The 23,979-nt window shown below is 41.4% G+C and overlaps 1 protein-coding gene across 1 annotated transcript in view; it reads right to left on the reverse strand.

Annotated features, from left to right (window-relative positions):
• Nucleotides 1-9,123: 9,123 nt before the first annotated feature.
• Nucleotides 9,124-23,979, reverse strand: part of flvcr2b (FLVCR choline and putative heme transporter 2b) — a 160,765-nt gene continuing 145,909 nt past the window's right edge. Inside the window, exons 9-11 of the mRNA XM_084313820.1 lie at nt 17,851-17,906; nt 14,539-14,679; nt 9,124-9,932 (exon numbers count right to left, since the gene is read on the reverse strand). Of these exons, the coding sequence (XP_084169946.1) occupies nt 14,599-14,679; nt 17,851-17,906 (137 nt within the window). The 3' untranslated portion in view covers nt 9,124-9,932; nt 14,539-14,598. The remainder of the gene's footprint in view (nt 9,933-14,538; nt 14,680-17,850; nt 17,907-23,979) is intronic.

Genomic DNA, 23,979 nt, shown 5'->3' on the forward strand with positions numbered 1-23,979 from the left:
GGCCGAAGGATCTTTGTATAGTACTTTGATCATATTAATGAATCCATCTCCTAACCCCATCCTTCCCAATACTACCCATAAATAAGACCATTCTAACCTATCAAAGGCCTTCATCGCATCCAAGGATAATACAGCTATCGGAGGCACGGCATCCTTGCTGGAGTCTATCACATGCAGTATCCGTCTAATATTATCCGTGATCAGACGGCCTCTTATGAAGCCTGTCTGATCAGGATGAACTAAAGATGTCATATGCTTTTGAAGTCTGATGGCTAGTACCTTGGCATACAGCTTGAGATCGGTTCCGAGGAGGCTTAAGGGTCTATAACTACCGCATTCGGTGGGATCTTTATCCTTTTTAAGGAGGACAGATATGAGTGCCATATTGACGTCCCTGGGGAAGTTCCCCTCTTTGACTGAGTATAAAATCATATCAAGTAATAGGGGTCCAATTACATCCCAACATGAAAGGTACAGTTCTGGTGGGATACCATCCCATCCAGGAGCCTTACCACTTTGCAATTCAGATATAGCCTCCCTAAGTTCCTTTATTGTAATAGGTGCATCTAACTGTTTAGCGTCTTCTTCTGAAATTTTAGGTAGTTTAATTTGATCAAGAAATGTATCCAGTTTATTATGATCGAAATCCACTTCCGACTTGTATAGGTTGGAGTAAAACGCCCTGAAAGTCTCGTTGATTTTTTCGGGGTCTGTAACAAGTCCTTGTTGGTCATTAATAGCAGGGATGTCAGCAAATTGTGCATTTGCTCGTATCTTCATAGCTAGTAGGTGACTCGGTTTAGAACCATAAAAATAATAATGTTGTCTTGTACTGCGTATTTGAAATTCAGAATGTTGTTTTAAGATAGAATTAATCTCTTTTTTTAACACTTTAATTCGAGAATCCAATTGATACGAGTAGTTGCGTTGTAAGGAGGAGAACAATGACGAGTGAAGAGTTTCCAGCTCTGCCAATTTGGAATGTCGTTTCTTGCGGCAGGTTGGAGGCAAAGACTGTAGTGTTTCCCTTGATAAAACTCTTTACTGATATCCATAACATTCTGGGGTCTTGTACCAAAGCCGCATTAATCTGCAGGAATTTATCTAGTTCAATTTTGAATTGTAAAATGAATTCAGTGTTTTTCAACAGTGTTGAGTTAAAACGCCATCTTGGGGCTTGGGATGTCAATCTGCTAAATGAGCCCTTTAGGAGTAAATAGCTGTGGTCTGATAGTGTACTATGTACCATTTCCACGTCAAAGCTATCAAATAGTCTAGGGGATGCACAAACAATCTATTCTGGAAAATGTCTTGTGTCTTCCTGAAAGAAAAGAGTACTCTCGGGCCGTTGGGTTGAGTAATCGCCACAAATCATTTACGCCTGTATCCTTGACCCATGCCTGTAATGCATTAGAGGCCTGTTTCTGATCATTGGAAGTGGTGGGATTAGATTTATCAATCGAGGGGTCCCAGATGGCATTAAAATCCGCTCCAGTTATAAATGAATACTCAGGGAGATCAAGCATTTCTCTAGTGAGTGTAGCGTACAAGTTAGCGTTGTAAAGATTAGGAGCGTAAGCCGCTACCAAAGCGATTTTCCTGTTACTGTAGTCTATTTTAGCAATGGTTATTCGGCCGTTTGCATCAGACCATACGTCCAATAATTTAATATTCAGATTATGTTTTACGACTATAGCTACACCACAAGATCTAGTTCCAAAAGATGAGTAGCTTATGTTTTGATATATTTTATCCGCTAGCTTTACATTGTCATTCAATACAAGGTGCGTTTCGCTTAAAAGAGCCACATCAACCTGTTTGCTTTTCATCAATGTGAGCACGCTTTTGCGCTTATGTTGTATGTTTAGACCCCCAGTATTCCAAATCATTATATTCAAACTAGCCATAATCTAAACATGTTGCAGTATTCCTGTGTGTAATTCGACTAAAGTAGTGATTCATAATAGATATATATCCAATTGAGGTTGTTATGAGCCGAGCTTGAGCATGATAACCAACATATAGAAAACGAATACATATAATACCCTATTCCCCCTACTCCTATTTCCTTCCCTCCCTTTAAAGTACACGACCAGTCTGCCCAAACCGAGCGCTTCATCCTTAACTTTCCTATGCAAATTGCCATAGGATCTAAAACTCTTAATTCTACCATTAGTAGAATGTCAACTGTGGCTTGGCCACTCTCCCGTTAAATAAAAAGGAGATATAAAAATAAAAATATGCCTCAAATATCATAGTATATTCACTTAAACCTTGTATGATTTTGTGTAAGTTAAAACAACCCGAAGAATAATAGAGAGGTATTGAACTAAAATAGAGAACACAAAGAGTAGAGAACATTTACTTAATTCTTGAAAGATCTTTGCTAAGTTCAAACACCTAGATGAAATAAAATGGAAAAGTATGGAGCTATTGCAAGATAATAAAAAGAAGTTTTTAAATACGTATATGCAGTTCGTCTCCCAAGCCAGGGGTGGGCGATGTTCCGTTGTGGACTGTTGTTCCTCCGTAGGTGATCTAAGCAGTGTATATAGTCATAGATTGTTGTTAGAGATCCAGAACATTCCATATGTCACAGGGCGATTTTAAAGTTCCAGAATATTCCAATATGCCGGTTTTTTTAAGTTCCAGAATATTCCAGTATGTCCCAGAACGTTGTTAGTGATCCAGAATATTCCAATATGTCAACAACAGTAAGAATCCAACGGGGAAACCACAGGCCCTATACAATGACTTGCAGAACTCATAGGTCTATCTGGCCCAGATACAGCGAACCATTAAAGTAATACTATATGGTGTTTAAGCTTAACGAAGAGATCTAGAAAAAGACTGTATAGACTATCCTCTAAATTGTGCATCCATGTAGTCCTTGGCTTCATCAGGCGAGGAGAATTGGACCCTCTGTCCCTGTCTATCGGTGATCCAAAGCTTTGCAGGATACAACAGTGTGGGCTTGAACCTATTCTCAAAAAGTTGAGACATCACTGTCTTGTAGCGGGCTCGTAGAGCCACAACATCCCGGCAATAATCCTGGAAGAAGTACACTGGAACCCCTTTGTATTTCAGACCGCCTTTCACCTTGCGCGTCTCCCGAATAATCGTTTCTTTTATTCTAACCTGTCGTAGGATAGCCATAACCACCCTAGGTTTGCCGTTGTTGTTGTTTTGGTTTCGGGACCCAATTCTGTAACACTGATCCACTTCAGGTTTTATAGGAAGGATATCTGCTCCCAACATTTTATGTAATACTGCCACAAACTCTTCGGGTTGTGTGCATCTCACTGATTCATCCAGTCCCACAATACGAATATTCAGTTTGCGGGATTGATACTCGAGTTCGAATATTTTAGCCTTTAATGCCTCGCAGTTCTCCTCAATCTTATCCGTTATATTCTTGTTGTTTCCACCTATGGCCTCGTCAATCCGATCGAGTCTCTGCGTGTGTTCCTCCAAGCCGGCTTCCACTGCTGCAGTGCGTTCGATTTGTTTACCAAACGCTGCCTTTAGCTCCTCGATGTTGGCTTTGATAGCTTGTGTTAGCGTCCACTTTATCGGTTAAGGTCTTAATTAGCTTAGCAATAAAGATATTCTGAGATTCTGATGCAGATTCTATATTTGCTGAGGTTGCGGTGGTGGTGGATGAAGTGGCAGCCTCTTCTTTTGTCTCGATTTCTCCTGCTCTTCTACGCACGATACCCAAACTCTCAGTCGGATCGTTTTCGGCTGATTTAGCACCCTGTTTATCTTTCTTTGGTCCCATCTTGATTCTTTCAGTCAATATAGTTAGTTGAAAATATCAGTTGACATACGTCAAGGTTTAAACGCATTGGTGGTATAAAAATAGGCTTTTAACACTTTGATCGCCATGGTTAAATTCATAATTTACCATCCCTAGCCAGCTCTATTTGTCTATGGAGAAGTTCCCCTTCTTTGCAGGGCTATAACTTTTTACATTGTATTGCTAAATTGACATTATTATGGCCCATTCAATGTCCTATATCTATTGTTCAGGGTGTAGCAACGTTATACTTTTTCATTCACATATTCATACTAAAATACGGTCTAAAGTATAAGTATGTTTTTATCGTTTTCTGCAGCTTTCTCCAGAACTTGATTTATAGCCCTAAATGCATTATATTGATGATCAAATACAGTTTGATAGCGATCGGTGCCAGATAGAAAATTTCAACTGCACGTAGTTCTAGAAGTTACTACGTATGATCTGATGTTGACCGGATGGGCGGGGGGTCGTTTATAATTCCGTGGGCAATGTTATATCATTAATCTAGTGTGGGTGATATGATCATTAGAGCAGTTAGTATAGAGGACATTAGAAAATAACGCTGAAACTCACCGTAGCTTCCTCGCGCCGTTGGACCATGAGCGTGGAACAGAATTTTTTCTATTATGGGATGGAGAAATACCCGATCCATTTCCAGGTTGTATAATAGTATATACGTCCAAATCATGGTGTTTATAGAGTTATTGGCAACGGATCGCTATGTATTGTGTCGAGCTCGAGTCCAGGGATCTATAGTGAGTGATCGGACCGAATTGAAATGAGCACCAGCTTCTACATCCTGTTTCTCCCCTGGGCGATCCCCCGACCGGCCACCAGATGGCGCTCTTGAACCGTTAGAGAGTTGAGTGGAGCTCAGCAGTATATCTCAGGTCCCCGGGGGAGAAATATGATTTCGATCACAGATTTTTGAAATATTGATATCAAAGACGTGTTACGGCGTCTTCGGCAGAATGAGCATGGCGGGGAACGACGAGTTTCGGTGTCTCCGGCGATTAAAGTGTTAAAAGCAAAATAAAAAAAAACGGGAGAGGAGCTATTACCACATGCGACTTACTCCATGGTCGAGCTAAACCAGAAGTCATATTTTAGATAATTCTAACCAGTTTCTAAAAGGCGGTTCAACGAGTTCCAAGGATTAGTTCCAACCACTTATGTTTGGCACTCACTGAATACAAAGTGTTGAACCACGTAAGTGATTGAGTCAGTTACAGTACCGCCAACGTTATCAAACAGTGACCTCTCGGCAAAAGAGGCCTGCTTGGTATTCCATTCCACATCATTTACATTTTTTGTTTCGGTCTGATGTGTGTTTTGGAGTTGAATGGGGATAGGGGAGGGGTTGCTATTGCTGTGCTACCTTACCTATAGCCTACCTTATTACCACTGTGTCCTTTATGATAAGGTTCGTTGGTCCTCTCTGCAGATGCATAATAATCTCTTTCTATCTATAAAGCTACCGCCTTATATATTTGCAATGATGCTAGATTGGAATTCTGGAACATATCTAACCTGCTCAAATGAGGTGCCTCATGCACAGTCAGCTTTTTGTTTTAGTGCACCAACTTCCTGTAATGATCTTCAGCATGAATAGAATATTCTCTGCTGATATGGTCAGTTTAGGATTTTAAATCTTCCCGGGAAAGTGTGTAATTGTTTTAACTGATTTTATCTATGTTTTTATTTATGTTTTGCTTATATTTTATTGTTTGTGTTTTTATTGGTGCCTATTTTATCGTTGTGTACTTGTTTTATTCCTATGATTTTTATTAACTTTGTCTTACCTTTATTATTCATCTGTCTTCATTATTTATTCTGATGAACTGTAAACTCGATGCAGTTGAAAATTGTTCTTGAGTGTAAATACATTTTTGAAAGGAAATATATAGCTATATAGACAATTTGTGAATCAATGTCAATATCCTCTTCATTCAGTTATCAGATGAATAGCCTAATGGGCAGCAATATGGAAATAAATGTATGGAAAAAAATAAGCTAAATAAATCGTATGATTCTTTATTCATATCAATATCATCTGTCCAGTTGTTGTGTGGCTGATGTGGGACAATGACCCGCCACCTCAAATAATCTCTGTCATGTTCCAACCCTGTATACCTGATTAATGAATAAACAGTAGGCTTATATTATTCTAAGGATTTATTAGGAGATCACAGCTACTGCACTGCCCTATAGTAGTACAGTACGTACATTACACAGTAGACTCTGCGCGGCTGTTGGCTGGCTTTATAAGGAGCTGACGGAGGCGTGTCTATGCAAATTAAGTCGGGAACGCGTGTTCATGTTTGTCAATGAGTGACATTTCTCATCGTGGGCATCCCAGCTGGGATCGTTTTGGCCACTTAAGACAGCCTCTCTACGCGTTGGTGAATCCGGGTGTAATTGTCGGCGAGTTTGTCTTAGGTGGTTCCAAGATGGTTGCCGTAAGTGAAATCTTATGGCAATGTTGGTGAATGAGACCCATTGTGGTCAAATTGTCAAAGCTAAATTGATTGAATCAATGTACTGTAACTACATATTCTAACTAAATGCAATATCTGTTTATTTCTATCATGACTGCTCTTCAAATCTACCCAAACTTGTAGTAACATACTGTATTTAAAACCAAAATGAGTAATGCGTCGTTCATTATCCTGGAGCAATGTGCAATTCTGGCAAGAAATAGGCTGCAGAATGTGGTCCATAACAGCTTCCATTAATTTGTGCAAAGCTAGGCTAACTTGCAGCCGGATAGCTTTCTACTGAACGCAGAGAGAGGAAATTGGCATCTATCTTCTTGTCTGACTCTGGAGAAGACAGTAAGCGTATTTGGCATAATGTTGGTTAATTGGCTGAAATTAGAAACTGGCCCCGGTAAATGTCCAAACCCCCCACCCAACCCCCTCCAATGTAGTTTCCTCCCCTTCAGATGTACATATTTTTTTATGATCTCTTTTTCTCACACAGTACTGTATATTTGTATGTCCGCACCGCCCCAACTCTGGACTCATTTAAAAAACTGCCTCAAAACCCACCTCTTCAACTTGGCCTTTAACCCCTAACTTTCTCACTTTATATGTATATGTTGTGTCTGTCCACTATGTTTGTTAATTTGTCATCTCCCCCCCCCCCCTATGTAAAGCGGCCTTGGGTCCTCTGAAAGGCACTATATAAAACGAAGTTATTATTATTATTGTATGTCACAAATGTCTTGATGAATTGAAAAGGGGGGACCCTGATGTAAACAAGACGAAAGTCTTTTTCTGGTCTGCATCCCCTTAGCAGTTTGTTTTGTATTGAGCCGTACTGTATTGTACCCATTCTGCAATCTGTTAATAAAGTTTTCAATCAATCAATTGGTGCGTGTTCCCTTAACAATCTAGTGAACTGTAAACAACCTCCGCAGCAATGTGAGCTTAACCCTATCAGCATGTCTTAAAATTCAACTCTTCCCTGATGGGCTTAAATGACTGCTCTGTGTGTCGGACAGTGATGCCACAGATTACTTGTAAAAAATAATCTGATTACTCCTTTAAAAAGTAACTAGGTTACGAAGTCGCCGTCCCCCCTGCTGCTGCCACAACATAAGATTGACAAGTTATTTTTTTAGTTTTTTTAAATAATGCTTTATTGAAAGTGCATAATGTCATAAATCATGATTGGCTGCTCAGACAGCCATCAGGCCATATAAGGTCACAGCTGTCCACTGCTCAGGCACTCTAGGACAGTGGTTCCCAAACTAAATAAAATAGGAAATGTATATAATATAATTTTAATTAAAAAATAAAATTGTAAAACCGTTGTGTAATATAAAACATGGTATTATAGTTTGTTATTCTCTCAAATTAGGCTCATCATTATCATTATAGGTAAATAGTGGCGCTTGTGCGTGAGGACAGTTTTACTGACGCACCTGCTCCTCATCTGCTCTGCACTTACCCGCGTAAAAGCAGGGAGGCCCTAGCTGCATCCACAGGGAGGCCCTAGCTGCATCCAGGCCCTAGCTGCATCCACAGGGAGGCCCTAGCTGCATCCAGGCCCTAGCTGCATCCACAGGGAGGCCCTAGCTGCCAAAATAATGCCTGCTGATCTCAAAAAAGGTGTTGGACGAAGCGGTAAGAACTGTCAATTTTATCAAGGCCCGTCCATTGAATTCACGGTGTTTGCAGCTTTATGCGATGAGATGGGCAGTGATCACCGGCAATTACTTCTCCACACCAAGGTCCGCTGGCTCCCCCCCCCCACCCCACCCACCTCCAATGTACATCGGAGTCTTCAGGGGACTTTTTTGCATCTGCGAAGCAACATCACCAGTCTCATTAGGCAAGTGATGTTATCCAGTCTCTCTCTCTCTCTCTACCAAATCCATTCTGAGACAACGGACTCAGTGCGTACTCCGCAAGTCGTGCGTAACATGAATCTCTCTCGCTCACTCTCTCCCAAGTAGCCAAATTACACTATAAAACGAACTGGATAGTTGATTTAACTTCATGCTGAAGCCATTCTAAAATCAGCTATGACCGTAAACATGCGTGTGTGGCTGTGTGCGTGCGTGTGCGAGCGCACGTCCCATCTCCGGTCTAGCTGACTGTACCCCTGGCTCTCTTATCATCAGCATTATGAGATAGTAACTAAATAGTAACGCACAGCCACTTGGAAAAGTAACTGTAATCAGATTACTGGCAAGTAACAAGTTAGATTACTATTTACTGAAAAAAGTAATCAGATTAGAGTAACTAGTTACTGGCATCACTGGTGTCGGATGGTGAAAGACAAAACGGTCTTACTTACCATCTGTGCCGTGATAAGGTTTAATGCCATGACAGAGGAGTTCTATCAACCTTTAGGCATTCTGATAAAACACAACAGGGTACATGTTTATTTACCTGTGTTGACTTGTTGGGGGGGGGGGGTCATGCTGGTTGGGATTTAGGTTTGATTGATTGATTGAAAACTTTATTAACATATTTCAGAATGGGTACAATACAGTACGGCTCAATACATTGTTGATACAAACAAAAGGTGAAACCCGTTTGTTTGAGCGTGGGTGTTGCGTTAAAACAGTTTAATGTTTTCCTGTGTGGTGCATACAACACTATTATGACCATATATCATAATGCTAAATATGAGGTAAGTGGAATCAAAGTTGAACTACATATAACAGAAATATAGGATCACCATTATATAAACACAAAAGGTAAAGTACTACTAAATGAAGGGAAGTAACATTAGAAAATGTTTTTTTTTATTACAACAAAAGTATACATTCTTTGTTAAACAATATGATCAATGGACACAATTAACTATATTTTAGCAATGTGTTATCTCAAGTGTTAGCCAACTGTGCGGATGGATTCAAAATCATTTCATACACAATTAAAAAGAAATACTCTTACCAAAATGTGTGCGACAAGAAAACTGCATACAAAATAATCCTATACTCTTTACCAAAAGTAGTGCGACAAGAAAACTGCATGGAAAATAATCCATTCATCATTTGTCTTTTTGTCAGAAATTAATGTTGTATATTTTACAATCAAATACATGTTTTCTATAGGCTATACATTTGTCAAGTCAAGTATTATCCCTTTATTATCCCTTTGTGCAAATATGAATGTATTGCTCAATATATAGACAAAACGGTTAAAGGCAATGAAATGTTTTGTTTTACTCCAGTATAACATTTAAATTATACTCAAGACTACAAAAACATCTTGAAATTCAACATACAGTAGAAATGCAATTAAATGCACTGTAAAATATGAAAATTGTGCAGAAGATTTAGAACTGTAATCATTAATGATGCTAAACACTTCCAAAGGTTTGACAAATAATACAAATATATAATACAAGTGTTTTTTTGTTGTTGTTTTCTTTCAATTAGCAACACTTAGACTATCATTTTGAAGGGCAGTGGGTGTAAACACATCCTGATTGTGTCTCTTCATTTTGCTTCACATTTTAAAATAAAATAAAGAAATGCTGCTTGAATTCCAATGCTTGTGTGTGTGTGTGTGTGTGTGTGTGTGTGCGTGTGTGTCCTTCTCTAAAACTTGGCTTCCTTAAGAACTACAGGTGCAGCAGGGGTGTTTCCATGTTCATTATCCAAAGGTCCCTGTCAATCAAAACAGCCATGTTAGTTAAAAATAATAGCAGCCAAAAATAGCAAAATAATTATATTAATACAATGTTATGCCTACCTAAACAACCAAATCTTTCCGATCGCATTACCAAATATTTGGGAACTTTGTTTTCATTTGAGCTCATTTTCCCTTTGATAAAAACATTTGGATACCTACCATACCTGGGTGCATTCAAATTGTAAATCCTGTAGCCGCAAGCCGGATATAAAAGATACATCGCCCTAGGTCTAGACTTTCAATTTGTAAGGATCAATCTCTAATAATTACCCCCACCCACAATATTTACGACATGTGTCAGAAACACATGGTACTACTGTATCAAATGGATCTTGGAAAATGTAAGTGGATCAACTGGATCTTGGTGGACATGCCGACCCACAACTCTTGTTCCAGTAAGGTAATATGATTTATTTATAAAGGTAAGTTTAAATCCTGCGGCGTCATTTGGGTTATGCACTCACACAACCAGTGGAATCTGGACTTCAACATTTGAATTATTTACTGTTGCTTCACAGCGTTATCTGTCTGACCGTAAGTCAATGACCAGCTGCCTCAGTATGTTGTTTACATCCAGTCCACAAAGGGCATATGAACTCTGTTTTCTAATAAGCGCTAGAATTTAACTCCAGCATGTTATATAATATGCATCTACAGCCTCTTCTGCTTCAAGACTCGTACTAGCTTGACACTTAAATTGTAGGTTACAGAAGACGCTTATTTATAACATAATGATACATACTCAACTGTCAAAATAAATAAGACAACAGATAAATGACTGGAGCACAAACGCATCAAAAGCTGATAAAAGCACATCAATACATAAATGCAGGTGTGGGCATGAAGCAGCCACACCTGCCCTGGGTCAAGCTGATTGGACCATGGGAGTGGGTGTGGCCGCACACATGAGTCAACACACACGCGCGCACACACACACAGGTATTTTTGAAACCACAGCTTTTTCTATGCGGTCTGACCTTTCGTCAAACAAACTGTTTTAGGACACTGAAACCGGGCCTTTTTCATAACCCCTCCCCGGGTGGAGATGATCCAGAAAAGTAAAAACAATTAAATACAAGATGGGCGACAAAGAGCTTATGAAAAACGCTGACATCATGACTTATGGCCCCATCATACACATATATATACGGATATGTATTTTCTCTGCAGTCAGCATCGGGTCATTTCATTTTAAGGTTTTTGCACCGTTGGTGGATGGAGAGATTTTCTAAAACACTTGGTGTGGACAAGAGGAAAAACCTTGGTTTCAGAAATACCTGTGTACTAGGCCTTAACCTGCGCGCACATTGAATACTTGTATAGGTCTTAACCTGCGTGCACATTGAATACTTGTATAGGTCTTAACCTGCGTGCACATTGAATACTTGTATAGGTCTTAACCTGCGTGCACATTGAATACTTGTATAGGTCTTAACCTGCGTGCACACTGAATACTTGTATAGGTCTTAACCTGCGTGCACATTGAATACTTTTATAGGTCTTAACCTGCGTGCACATTGAATACTTGTATAGGTCTTAACCTGCGTGCACACTGAATACTTGTATAGGTCTTAACCTGCGTGCACATTGAATACTTGTATAGGTCTTAACCTGCGTGCACACTGAATACTTGTATAGGTCTTAACCTGCGTGCACACTGAATACTTGTATAGGTCTTAACCTGCGTGCACATTGAATACTTGTATAGGTCTTAACCTGCGTGCACATTGAATACTTGTATAGGTCTTAACCTGCGTGCACACTGAATACTTGTATAGGTCTTAACCTGCGTGCACATTGAATACTTGTATAGGTCTTAACCTGCGTGCACATTGAATACTTGTATAGGTCTTAACCTGCGTGCACACTGAATACTTGTATAGGTCTTAACCTGCGTGCACATTGAATACTTGTATAGGTCTTAACCTGCGTGCACACTGAATACTTGTATAGGTCTTAACCTGCGTGCACACTGAATACTTGTATAGGTCTTAACCTGCGTGCACACTGAATACTTGTATAGGCCTTAACCTGCGTGCACACTGAATACTTGTATAGGCCTTAACCTGCGTGCACACTGAATACTTGTATAGGCCTTAACCTGCGTGCACACTGAATACCTGGTGTACTAGGCCTTAACCTGCGTGCACACTGAATACCTGGTGTACTAGGTCTTAACCTGCGTGCACACTGAATACCTGGTGTACTAGGCCTTAACCTGCGTGCACACTGAATACCTCAATGTGCAACAGGTGCACAGCCGCGCCTGCTCCTAGGTCTAATTAGCTTGATGCAGGGCAGGCTTTAACATGTTGGCCCTGTCCACACGAGTATGGATATTTTGCAAAACGCACATTTTCCTCTACGTTTGGGCCTTTAAATCAACATGTAAACGGCATTTTCGGTAAAATAAACTAACAGACTTTCGAAAATGCATTAAAGTGAAGATTTCTTTTAAATATCCGTTTCAGTGGATCCGTGTAACCATGTTAAACATATCGTCTAGAGCCGGGGTCGGTAACCTGCGGCTCTGGAGCCGCATACTCTGGGAATACATAACGGCTATTTTTCATCAAATAAAATATCCGCTTTGAAAAATATCCATATACGTGTAGTCAGGGCCTTAGTCTCATGCTGTGATATGTAGGTACTTCTCTGGAAGGAAAATATGAATGCACTGCACACATGGAAAGTACTTCACACATGGGCCTCCACACATTTCTGCTTTACACATATTTCCCTTCAGATGAACTGTTGTCATTCTAGTTAAATGATTGGTCAATATAACTGATAGTTAGTATGCGTCAAATTATGGAAAGTCTCAAGTGTGAAAGATCAAGAGCAAAAGACACTATATAAATCTTATTTATTATTATTATCATTAATAATAATAAGAGGAACAAAAAGATTTTAGATATTTTAAAGTATAATTCCAGTTGTTTTCAACCTAGATCCTATTTTTCTATCATCTGGCAGTATTCGGTGTGTAGATTCCAGATTTGTCTTTTTAGTTATGGACTAAAGTGCAGTTTATCATAGTTTAATTCAACCACATTTGAGCAGGCTGCGTTTTCCTTGGTGCTCAGGTTGAAGCTCTCCCAGCTGTGAATCCAATGGGGGAAACCATTGTGAAAGACAGACAAATGATGCCACAAAAAAAACATAATATATGATATTTGGGAGTTCAAAAATACATATTTGGCTGCATTTGAAGACTTTTTCGTCAGTTGCATGGCTTCCCGATTGGATTGCGGTAAATAAAATGTTTCACAATCAACAAGCACAGATTGTGTTTTTACTGCCTAGTTGATTTTATAAATGTTTTTTTATTTGTTTGTTTTACTCTGCTATGTAAAGCATCAAAGTGCTTAGAAAAGCGCTATATTAGTCTACTACTGTATTACTATTATTTTTAACACTTTGGGTGCCATGGGTTAAATTCATGATATACCATAGATTGCCAGCTCTATTTGTCTATGGAGAAGTACCCCTTCTTTGCATGGCTATAACTTTTCAAATTCTATTGCTACATTGCCATTATTAGGGCCCATTCAAAGTCCTATATGTATTGTTCATTGTGTAGCAACGTTAAACTTTTTCATTCACATATTCATACTAAAGTATGGTCTAATGTATAAGTATGTTTTCATCTCTTTCTCCAGAACGTGATATATAGCCCCAAATGCATTATATTGATGATGCAATACAGTTTTATGGCAATCGGCGCGATATAAAAAATTCCAACTAGACGTACTTCTAGAAGTTACTACACGTCATCTGATGTTGACCGGATGGGCTAGGGGGCGTTTATAATTCCGTGGGCAGCGTTATACCAATCATCTAATGTGGGTCAAATGTTGATCATAGCAGTTAGTATCGAAGACGGTAATTTTACACGCTAAAACTCACCCCAATCTCCTCGCGCCGTTGGGCGATCAGCGTAGAGTAGAAATTTTACCATTATGGGATGTCGATTTACCCGGTCCATTTCCAGGTTGTATAATGGTATATACGTCCAAATCATGTTGTTTATCGAGTTATTGGCAATGGATCGCTATATATTGTGACGAGCCAGAGTGCCGGGAGCCAAACCGAGTGCCCGGAAGTAATATGGCCGACCAGCACAACCTCCACAGCACTTCCTGTTTGGCGATTGCGCCGATCGGCCACCAGATGGCGCTCCTGAACCGCCAGAGAGCTCAGTGGGTCCTCCTGGTGGATCTCAGGCCAGCGGAGGGGAAATATGAATCCGATCACAGATTTTTGAAATATTGATATTAAAGACGCTGTAAAGCGTCCTTCGGCAACTTGAGCATGGCCGGGAATGACGCTGGAAAGCGTTTTCCGGCACCCAAAGTGTTAATTGCAATTAAAGTTGGAATCAATCGATACAATACCAGATGATTGAAGAATTGGGGGGGGGGGGGGGGGGGGGGGGTCTAGCTTGATAATAATCATAATTATCCTTTAAAGATGAAGAAGTGATGTGTGACAGGTGTGAGTGACGGGTGTGGGTGGAGTGATGATGATGATCAAGAAAGCGTGTGGTGATTGGTGGGCGCTCTGCCACAGTGTCCCTACCTTTGCCCATGTGCAAGTCGTGCTAAGATTTGGGGAGATTTTTTTGAAGGGGTTAGTTGATCAACCTTTTGGAGGCGGAGTCTGCGGCCGGGTGATTAAGGCCGCGGCTCCGTAGTCCTGTCCCGACATCTGTGCCTCCGCCTAGAATGACAGCTGGGGATCACTACTGGTTCAGGGGTTGGAGGTGGTCTGGAGTGAAATCACTCTCACAGGAAGCTGATCTTGGGGATGTCTTATAAGATCTGTAATGAATTGCTATTTGCTATTTTTATTTTATTTGTGCAATAAAATGTGTAGAATCGATCCCAATCCTTATAATATCACCCATAAGTACACAACCTCTACCGTCTTAACTATGAATGTAGTAATGTACTATAAAATACTCCCACCTAACCATCTGGGTCTATTATCCATCTGAAGGATTACAACTTCTTGTTATTTGGTTAACTGCAAACCCTGCCCATCTCCATCCCATGCAGACTATATCAATTGCTGAAAGAAACAAAAATAACTTAATTCAATTAACCCCCGGTCCATGCTTTACTAATGGTTAGCATTGGAGGTGGGGAATGAAACGTATCCTGTGTCAGCAGCACGTGACAGTAACTTCACCCCAGAGCTTTTGGAGCCCCATTTCATTGGGCCAGGCATACAGTCAGCGACTCTCCTGGTCTGGCCAAACCCCTATGGTACCATTGCTTTGGCTGATTTGGGTGTAATGCAAGTGTTCCACACTTGGGGGCGCTGTTTACATAGAAGCCACCATGAAAGCCATGCAGCTTGCCTCTGGACCCGTTTGTGAACAATAATATTTTGGGATGCGGCGCAATTTGGTGTCTGAAGTCTCTGAAGGGACGAATCTCTGGATGAAAGCACGCAATGTCAGATGACCAGTCCGTACACTCGCCTTCACCCAGAACGTCCCCGGAGTCTCTCCCCAAAATATGCGAGTGTGGTTTGGTTTCGGAAGTAGAGTTTTTGCCTATAAGATGCCGATGATGGAACAATTTTTCTATAAAAACGGGATATCTTTGCAGTCAATTACAGTAAATATCATTGTCCTTCACTGTGAAAGAAACCACATTTTCACGTATTTTAAATGCTGGGGTGGCAAGAATCCAGCCTCAAAATGGGGTCATCTGTGAAGAAATGTTGGGAACTCGTGATGTAGAGTATGTTTAGCATTTGAAGGTCTAGAAAACCAAATTTTCTTATCAGAATAACATCTTAATTTGTTCTCCATGTTCCCACTTCTACTGCACTTTAACTGCGTGAATAAACTAATTTCACCCAAAGCAATGTTACCAAAGATTGAACGACTAACATTAGGGTATTCATGGCTGAAATAGAACAAAATGTATTTAGCACACAGAATTCAAAGATAAAAATCACATTTTCTATAAAAGGTGGCATGGAAACGTGTATTCATGTTTTAATTCTCTCCCTCAGAGCAAACATCCTTCACCCAAAGTAATGCTTAAAAAGTGAAAACATTGATAAAACACCACACTTGTGATGAGTTGTGACGGTGTAGGCTAGAGGTAATGTCTCCACCTACCAGAATGTTTGTGACGGTGTAGGCTAGAGGTAATGTCTCCACCTACCAGAATGTTTGTGACAGTGTAGGCTAGAGGTAATGTCTCCACCTACCAGATTGTTTGTGACGGTGTAGGCTAGAGGTAATGTCTCCACCTACCAGACATGTGTTTGTGACGGTGTAGGCTAGAGGTAATGTCTCCACCTACCAGACATGTTTGTGACGGTGTAGGCTAGAGGTAATGTCTCCACCTACCAGACATGTTTGTGACGGTGTAGGCTAGAGGTAATGTCTCCACCTACCAGACATGCGTTTGTGACGGTGTAGGCTAGAGGTAATGTCTCCACCTACCAGACATGTGTTTGTGACGGTGTAGGCTAGAGGTAATGTCTCCACCGACCAGAATGTTTGTGAAGATGTAGGCTAGAGGAAAGACATGTCTCCACCTACCAACGTTAAGAGGAATAAATGATGTCCTTGTATCAAAGTCATTCTATATAGAGGACATATGGACAGACAGAATGGCTGTAAACATTAAATACAGATACGTGACTCATGCACCACAAGACAAGGTTATTTTTGGACCAACGAAAGACACAAGGTCAATTGTACAGAAGGAGATGCATGCAAACGTTATGAGCCATGCACCATATAGTCACTGGTACTCAGTTAGGATAGACAGGCCAATATCTATGTACAACTTAGAATAAATATATGAATTGAATTTCAGCTCATTCAGTTTCATGCAATCCAAATAATTGTGGTAATTATTTTGGCCTCTAATTGAGTATTGCTGAGGATGTAAAAAGGGATACTTGGACATTCTGACATTTCAGTTGGCTAATGTCCTTCACCAGAGACATGTCTCATTGTGTTTCAGTTGGCTAATGTCCTTCACCAGAGACATGTCTCATTGTGTTTCAGTTGGCTAATGTCCTTCACCAGAGACATGTCTCATTGTGTTTCAGTTGGCTAATGTCCTTCACCAGAGACATGTCTCATTGTGTTTCAGTTGGCTAATGTCCTTCACCAGAGACATGTCTCATTGTGTTTCAGTTGGCTAATGTCCTTCACCAGAGATATGTCTCATTGTGTTTCAGTTGGCTAATGTCTTTCACCAGAGACATGTCTCATTGTGTTTCAGTTGGCTAATGTCCTTCACCAGAGACATGTCTCATTGTGTTTCAGTTGGCTAATGTCCTTCACCAGAGACAAGACGAGTCTCATTCCTTTATAGGGAAACTGAAAGACAAATCTAAAAACGTTTTCCCATGTGACCATCAGTGTCTGGTGAAGGACAATAACCAAATACAATTCAAAATATCTCAGTATTGATTGATTGCAAACTTTATTAACAGATTGCAGAATGGGTACAGTACAGTACAGCTCAATACAATTGTTAATAAGGGGATGCAGACCAGAGAAAGACGTTCCTCTTGTTTACATCAGGGTCCCCCATTTTCAATTCATCATAACATATATGACACACACGACATACAGATAGACAGTACTGCTACATCTATACATATATGACATACAGATAGACAGTACTGCTACATCTATACATTTATGACATACAAGATATACAAATACAGTACTGTTTGTGATACATAAATCATTGTCAACACAGATTTGTTGACATCTGCAGAGCCTGCTAGTATGGTAGTTTATCAATACATATATTGATATATATGATATAATAATTTATAACATGTTTTTTTGCACCTTTAAAGCACCTTCAACCCACTGGCCTATGCTGGCTTTCTGATACTTACTGCCTCTTTGGCCAGCTGGTTTGCCTTCTGTCTCCGCAGGTCAGACTTTATTAAAGCTGAAAGAAGAGACACACAAACAGATAAAAGTATTATATCCCAACAAGAAAGCATCAAGTCTTACAACTCCCCAAATCAATAACAAGAGGCATAAAAAAACCTATTCCATTTTTTGTGTGAAAAATAACACAGAAAACGTGTACTAAAAGTACAAATCGACCACAGGAAAAAGGGTGCATAATGTATGTTATATTATAGCCATAAATAATATATTTACGTTTTGTATCTGCAAAACTACAAAACAAATCACTTCGACCGGGAGTCGAACCAACAATGATTGTGGCGAGTGCTTTCACGACTGGATTAAGCTACCCACCCACCCTAACACAGCAATACTATGATGATGGTTCGTTTCAACGTTTAATGGTTATGGTTAAGATAGAAAGTTAGGGTTCTGGTTAAGGTTATAGTTAGTTTAAGGTAACAGTGTGGTTAAGGTTAGGGTTTGGGCGAGGCTATCAGAAAGGCGTGTCTTGGTCGTCTTGAGGTAAAGGCACTTGCCTCCCATGCCCTGGGTTCAAAAAAAAATCTGAAAACATTCAAAGTAAAAAGAAATGTAATATGTAATTATATATGTACTTATTTGTAATATGACTGTCAAACATTGACTGGCAAACAGCCACCGTATATAGCTGCCCTGTTGGACAGGAATGCTCCAGCCCATCAAACACGATCTATTAACTGGATCACATTTAAAGTACCACAGACTAGTACAGGACTCGGCAGGACAGCATTATCTTATGCATCCCCAAAGTCCTGGAATGACATTCAGTCCAAGTTAAAGTTGGAAGTTCTTCCTTCCTTTACGGAATTTAAATGTCTAATTTAATTTCTCTATGATTCATGCTGTAACAGTTTTAACTGATTGCACTGCACATTGTTGTATCTGGTTGTACACTCAGCAGTTTTGTAATGCTCACCCGAGTATAAATAAAGGTTTCAATACCAATATGGCACAATACAAAATAATACAAAATTTAAACATAGCTCACTGATCAAGTAATTTAACTCTTTCAGGTGAGCAATCTCACACAAGGGAATTTTGAAAACAGAACATGATGATCTAACAATGGCTACTGCTGGACAATGCAAGCTATGGAATACTAGAATACCAACAAAAAACTAAAATACCCGAAAGGGTTAATGACTTTCAGCATTCTGTTGTTTGCCTACCAAGATGTCTGCAGTGATAATGCAATGAGATACTATGGCTATATTTACTCATTTGTTTCTAAGGTCGCTTTCACACAGGGGCTGTTTGGTCCGGACTTTCGGACCAGAATTCGATAGTCCGGTTTTTCGGGTCTGTGTGAATGCGCGTCGAACTCGGTTCGCGGACCAAACAGTCGAACTCTGGTCCGCCTGAAAACGTCTGTCTCGGTTCGGCTTCATCGAACCAAACGCGAACCAAATATAGGAAGTGATTATTATTACCACTGCTCGCAGCACTCACTGCAAAACAAGCACACTGCATCTAATCTCTCTATCTATCTATATATCTGTGCATCTTGGGAAGAAGGAAGAAAAAACGCGGCTTATTATTATTACCGAGCGCGGCTTATTATATTATTAATAAAACAGCTACTTGTGGGCACTCATAAAAACACCGTGGTCTACAAGTTGTTTAGCGAGAGGATGGTGGTAATGTGCTTCAATAGAACAATGGATCAATGCCATGTCAAAACTCGGCTCCGCTGATCTGGAGGGCTCCGCAGTCCACACACAGACACACACACACGCGCGTGCGCGCACACACAGGATCGCAGCCACACACACTGTCCAATAGACAAGCGCCCTTTTCGACCGCGTGACATTGTTCAGAAGGTCTCGGTCCGCCTGACAGATTTCTATGTGAATGCAGGCGAACCAAATGAAGAATGCAACAATGTTGCAACTTCACCCCCAGAACCGCACCGAGTCCACCAAAACTATATGTGAAAGCGAGCAAGGCAAGTAAAGTGAGCAACCACTAGGTGGCAATAGACCACTGCACTTCCGCGTTACATTGAGCTCATGGGAGAGAGAGTGGGGGAGAAAATTAATGAATGTGGATGAGAGCCTTGACATTAAGTGGTTGTAGCTACGGCTAATGTCAAGGCTGGCATCCACATTCATTCATTTTTTCCCCCCACTCTCTCTCATCATCATCAAACCTTTATTTGAATAGGCAGGTTAATTAAGAACAAGTTCTTATTTTCAATAACGGCCTAAAGCCCATTCCCATGATTTCAGAATACCGGAAGTGTTGCGGTGGTCTATACAGAGTGTGCACTGTTTAGGGCTGACCCCTATTCGTCGAATAGTCGACTAATCGATCGAAACCGCTTAGTCGAATACAAAAAATATATATATATTATTTATTAAAAAAAAAATTATTCTTTCCAAAAGAAAAGAAGCCTAGAAGCGTGGCTAACGCTAATGGCACGCATACCAGAGGCTAGCTGCCTAAGAAAACAGGCACAGAGGCACTGAAAGAGGATTTCACCCATCTAATGAACACACTAGACTAGACAAATATCAAGATGTATCCATCAGTGGACCAATTGCATGCTTTTGCAGAGGACAAGAAGCCTTCAGTCGACTCCTTCAGACATTAAGCACCCCCCACAGCCCAAATGGAATGATACAAACATTTCGGCCAATCATAGTCGACTATCCAAATTCTTAGTCGGGGACAGCCCTAGCACTGTTGAACTCTCACATACATTGAGTACAAAAGATGACTGTTGTGGAACAGAAGTTAGGCAATACTCTGTAGGCAGGGGTCGCAGACACGGTGCCCAGTCCAAAAATAAGCTTGTCTTGTGGTGCATGATATAGGTTATATAAGCTGGTGCATGATATAGGTTATATAAGCTGGTGCATGATATAGGCTATATGGGCATCTCGGTCTGTGGGGTGTCACTTTGGAACAGCCTGCATGAGACGTTAAAAATTTGTTTAGATATTACAAAATGTAAAAGCAGTTATAAACAAACATTCTTAAAACAAATACATGAAAGAGGAAAATCTAGAGTAGTACCGTTACTTATGATTATGACATATTCCATTCCTTGCAAATACTGCTTTCATTTTTTCTCAGTTTTTTTCTTTTTTTTATCATTTACTATAGATATAGAGAGCAAGAATCTGTAAATTGTGTGATGTGAGGAAGGGGCAGGACTAGATAAGCACTGCTTCTTTCGACCCCTTCTCGAACCAAATTCTATGTTTTGGTTTCTTTTTATTTGTATGTGCGAGCGTGTTTGTGTGTATGTGTGTATATACATATATGTGTTTGTATGTATCATGTATGTATTGCTTTTGCTTTTATCAATTTGTTGTAATAGTACAATAGTTGTTCTGAAGGTCCAGATTAACACTGAAAGTCTGCGTTTATTATTTTGTATAACTTGTATATTGTTTATATATATAAGATATATATCCAACGCCATCTGTTTGCATAATAGTATTCTTCACTCGCCTCATTGGGTCTCACCCTTGACATTGGAGGCGCCAGTAACGAGCCCCCCAGACATGGTTCTAGACATGTTCAGACAAGTTCAGACTTGCCCATAGCAGGCGCATTGATTCTGGACAGGTAAATCGGCTGAGCCCCATAGGGATCAGTCTGAGTATATATTGTAGACGGTGCAAGCAGCCGCATAGTCGGCAGTAGCAGAACAGGAGAAGCAGCAGAGCGAGAGCGTGATACGTCCGGTACAGTTGTACACAGACCTACAAGCAGTGTATCGTTACAGATAGCTAATGGCTACTTAGATACGACTATAATATTGTAGAGCTATTATTGGCGCAGTATAGTGACTTGTGTAAGCGAAGTAACGTGGAGAAACGTATAGTTAAACCCAGCGGCGTTTGGATATAACTACTCATTGAAGACCGTCTGCGGGTTAGCTTCCAGTACAAACGAAGCTAGCTAGCTACCATCTATGCCAACGGGCTTTTGGATTAATAGCTATTAACCCTGCCATCGGGCGCTAGGATTACAAGGACCGGTTCCGTACGAGACCCCTTTTCTTCCAGCGACGACAGGATTATCCGACCAGTCTACAATTCCTCCGGAGCTTGGAGCTCCAGAGGGAAACCATCGTCTCCAGCTACCCTTGCTTTTCCCAGTGTCGCCTCGTTTCTCCTCACTCCCTGCAGAGCTCCGGTCGAGTATCCGTAACCTAGGAACTATTCATTACCGCTGACTTTGATACCCTGACATTCTTTTTTGTATTTTATTTTTTTATTATTTTTTAAACAAACATATAAACAAACATGACAACACACGATAAGATATACAAGCATTAATTGTCAGGGCACATCCAATGAGATCACCTTTTAGTTAGTTGTTTTATATAAGATATACCCATAATACCTGTTATCTAAAAAAAAAACCTACACACAGATACCCTGACATTCTATTATTAAAGGCTAACCGTGATAATTCAGATGTATGTTGCTATGACTATTAAAATGCTTATAAACCAGGTATCCTTGTCCCCGCGCAGTCAATTGAGTGTCCGCCATTTTGTCTAACTATACTGTCTGGCTATTAATATTCTTTAGTAGTGGTTTAATCTAAACAATCTTTAATACAGTCCGGGTTGTGTAGCCCCTTAGCTAAAATTGGTCCTTCGAGCCGGAGGGTATCAGTAATAATAATCATATTAGTAATAATATGGCCAGCGGCGGACACTCTCCAATCGGCTCTCCCCCATTAGAGCGCCCTAGGCGCCAGCGTCAGCCCCCTCCCCACTTGGAGAACTACGCTGTAGATTTACCTCCTAGCTTATCTACGAGGACGTTAAGCAAGGATAACATTAGTAGCTCAAGTATGCCCAACCTTATCGACCCGTCAACCACACCGGTAGAGACCCAAGCTAGTTTAAGTGAAACTGACTTAGCTCACGGGGGGGGGACAAGCGGGACATGACTTGACTATGCCCATAGAATACCGCGCCCCCGAGATGGACCTCGGAGCGCAAGAAGGTAAAGAATGCGCCCCCGAGATGGACCTCGGAGCGCAAGAAGGTAAAGAATGCGCCCCCGAGATGGACCTCGGAGCGCAAGAAGGTAAAGAATGCGCCCCCGAGATGGACCTCGGAGAGCACCAGAGTAAAGAGCACCGCGCCCCCGAGGTGGACCTCGGAGCGCGGGAGAAGACAAAGTACAGCGCCCCCGAGATGGACCTCGGAGCGCGTAAGGAGACCAGGTCACCGCCAAGCCCTGCCAACTCCAAATCACCATTATCAGCGTCATCCCCAAGCGATGCCGACCAGAGGCTAGCGCAAGTCCTGATCACCACGCTAACTGCTTCAGCGGAAAGAGACCGCCTCCAGGGTGAGCGTGACCGCCTCCAGGCGCAACAAGAGAGTGAGCGTGAACATTCCAGAGTGGAAAGAGACCGCCTCCAGGGTGAGCGTGACCGCCTCCAGGCGCAACGAGAGAGTGAGCGCGAACATCTCAGACTGGAAGAGAGTCGCCTCCAGGCTGACGCCGCGATACATCTCAGACTGGAAGAGAGGCGCCTCCAGGCTCAAGAAACCATGGAGCGAGACCGCGCCAATGCGCAGCGCGAGATGGAGCGAGACCGCGCCAATGCGCAGCGAGACCGCCTACAAGCACAAATGATGGAGCAAGCGCTCCAGAGGGTGACACCCCACTCTTCCACCCGGAGCTCCCGGAGATCATCACGACACGGGTCGAGGGCGCCTTCCCCTCCCGTCTACGGGAAGAACCTGCTTACGTTGCAGAGCAGCTAGCCGAGCGACTACAAAGCCTGACGGAGGACGAGGGAGGACAGAAAGCCCACCCGCACTACCCCATCTCAGACCAGGAGGCTCAGCGCAGCCCCGGTCTCAGTCCCGACACGCTGCGTTATGAACCCCCAAAAGTGGGCAGTTCGAGCCCCAGACGGCACCAAGGAATAGTGCCTGGAAACCAAGCCCCTGTTTCCCGCCCAGCACGAACCAACGACCCAACGTACAGGGAGACTCGCCACGGATGCCTCTCCCCCCACGTGAGTCAGTGTCGCAGCCATCCATGGCACACTACATTGGGACACCCACATTCCCAGACTTCACA

This window comes from Notolepis coatsorum (assembly GCF_963971535.1).
Source record: "Notolepis coatsorum genome assembly, chromosome: 5".
Taxonomy (NCBI): domain Eukaryota; kingdom Metazoa; phylum Chordata; class Actinopteri; order Aulopiformes; family Paralepididae; genus Notolepis; species Notolepis coatsorum.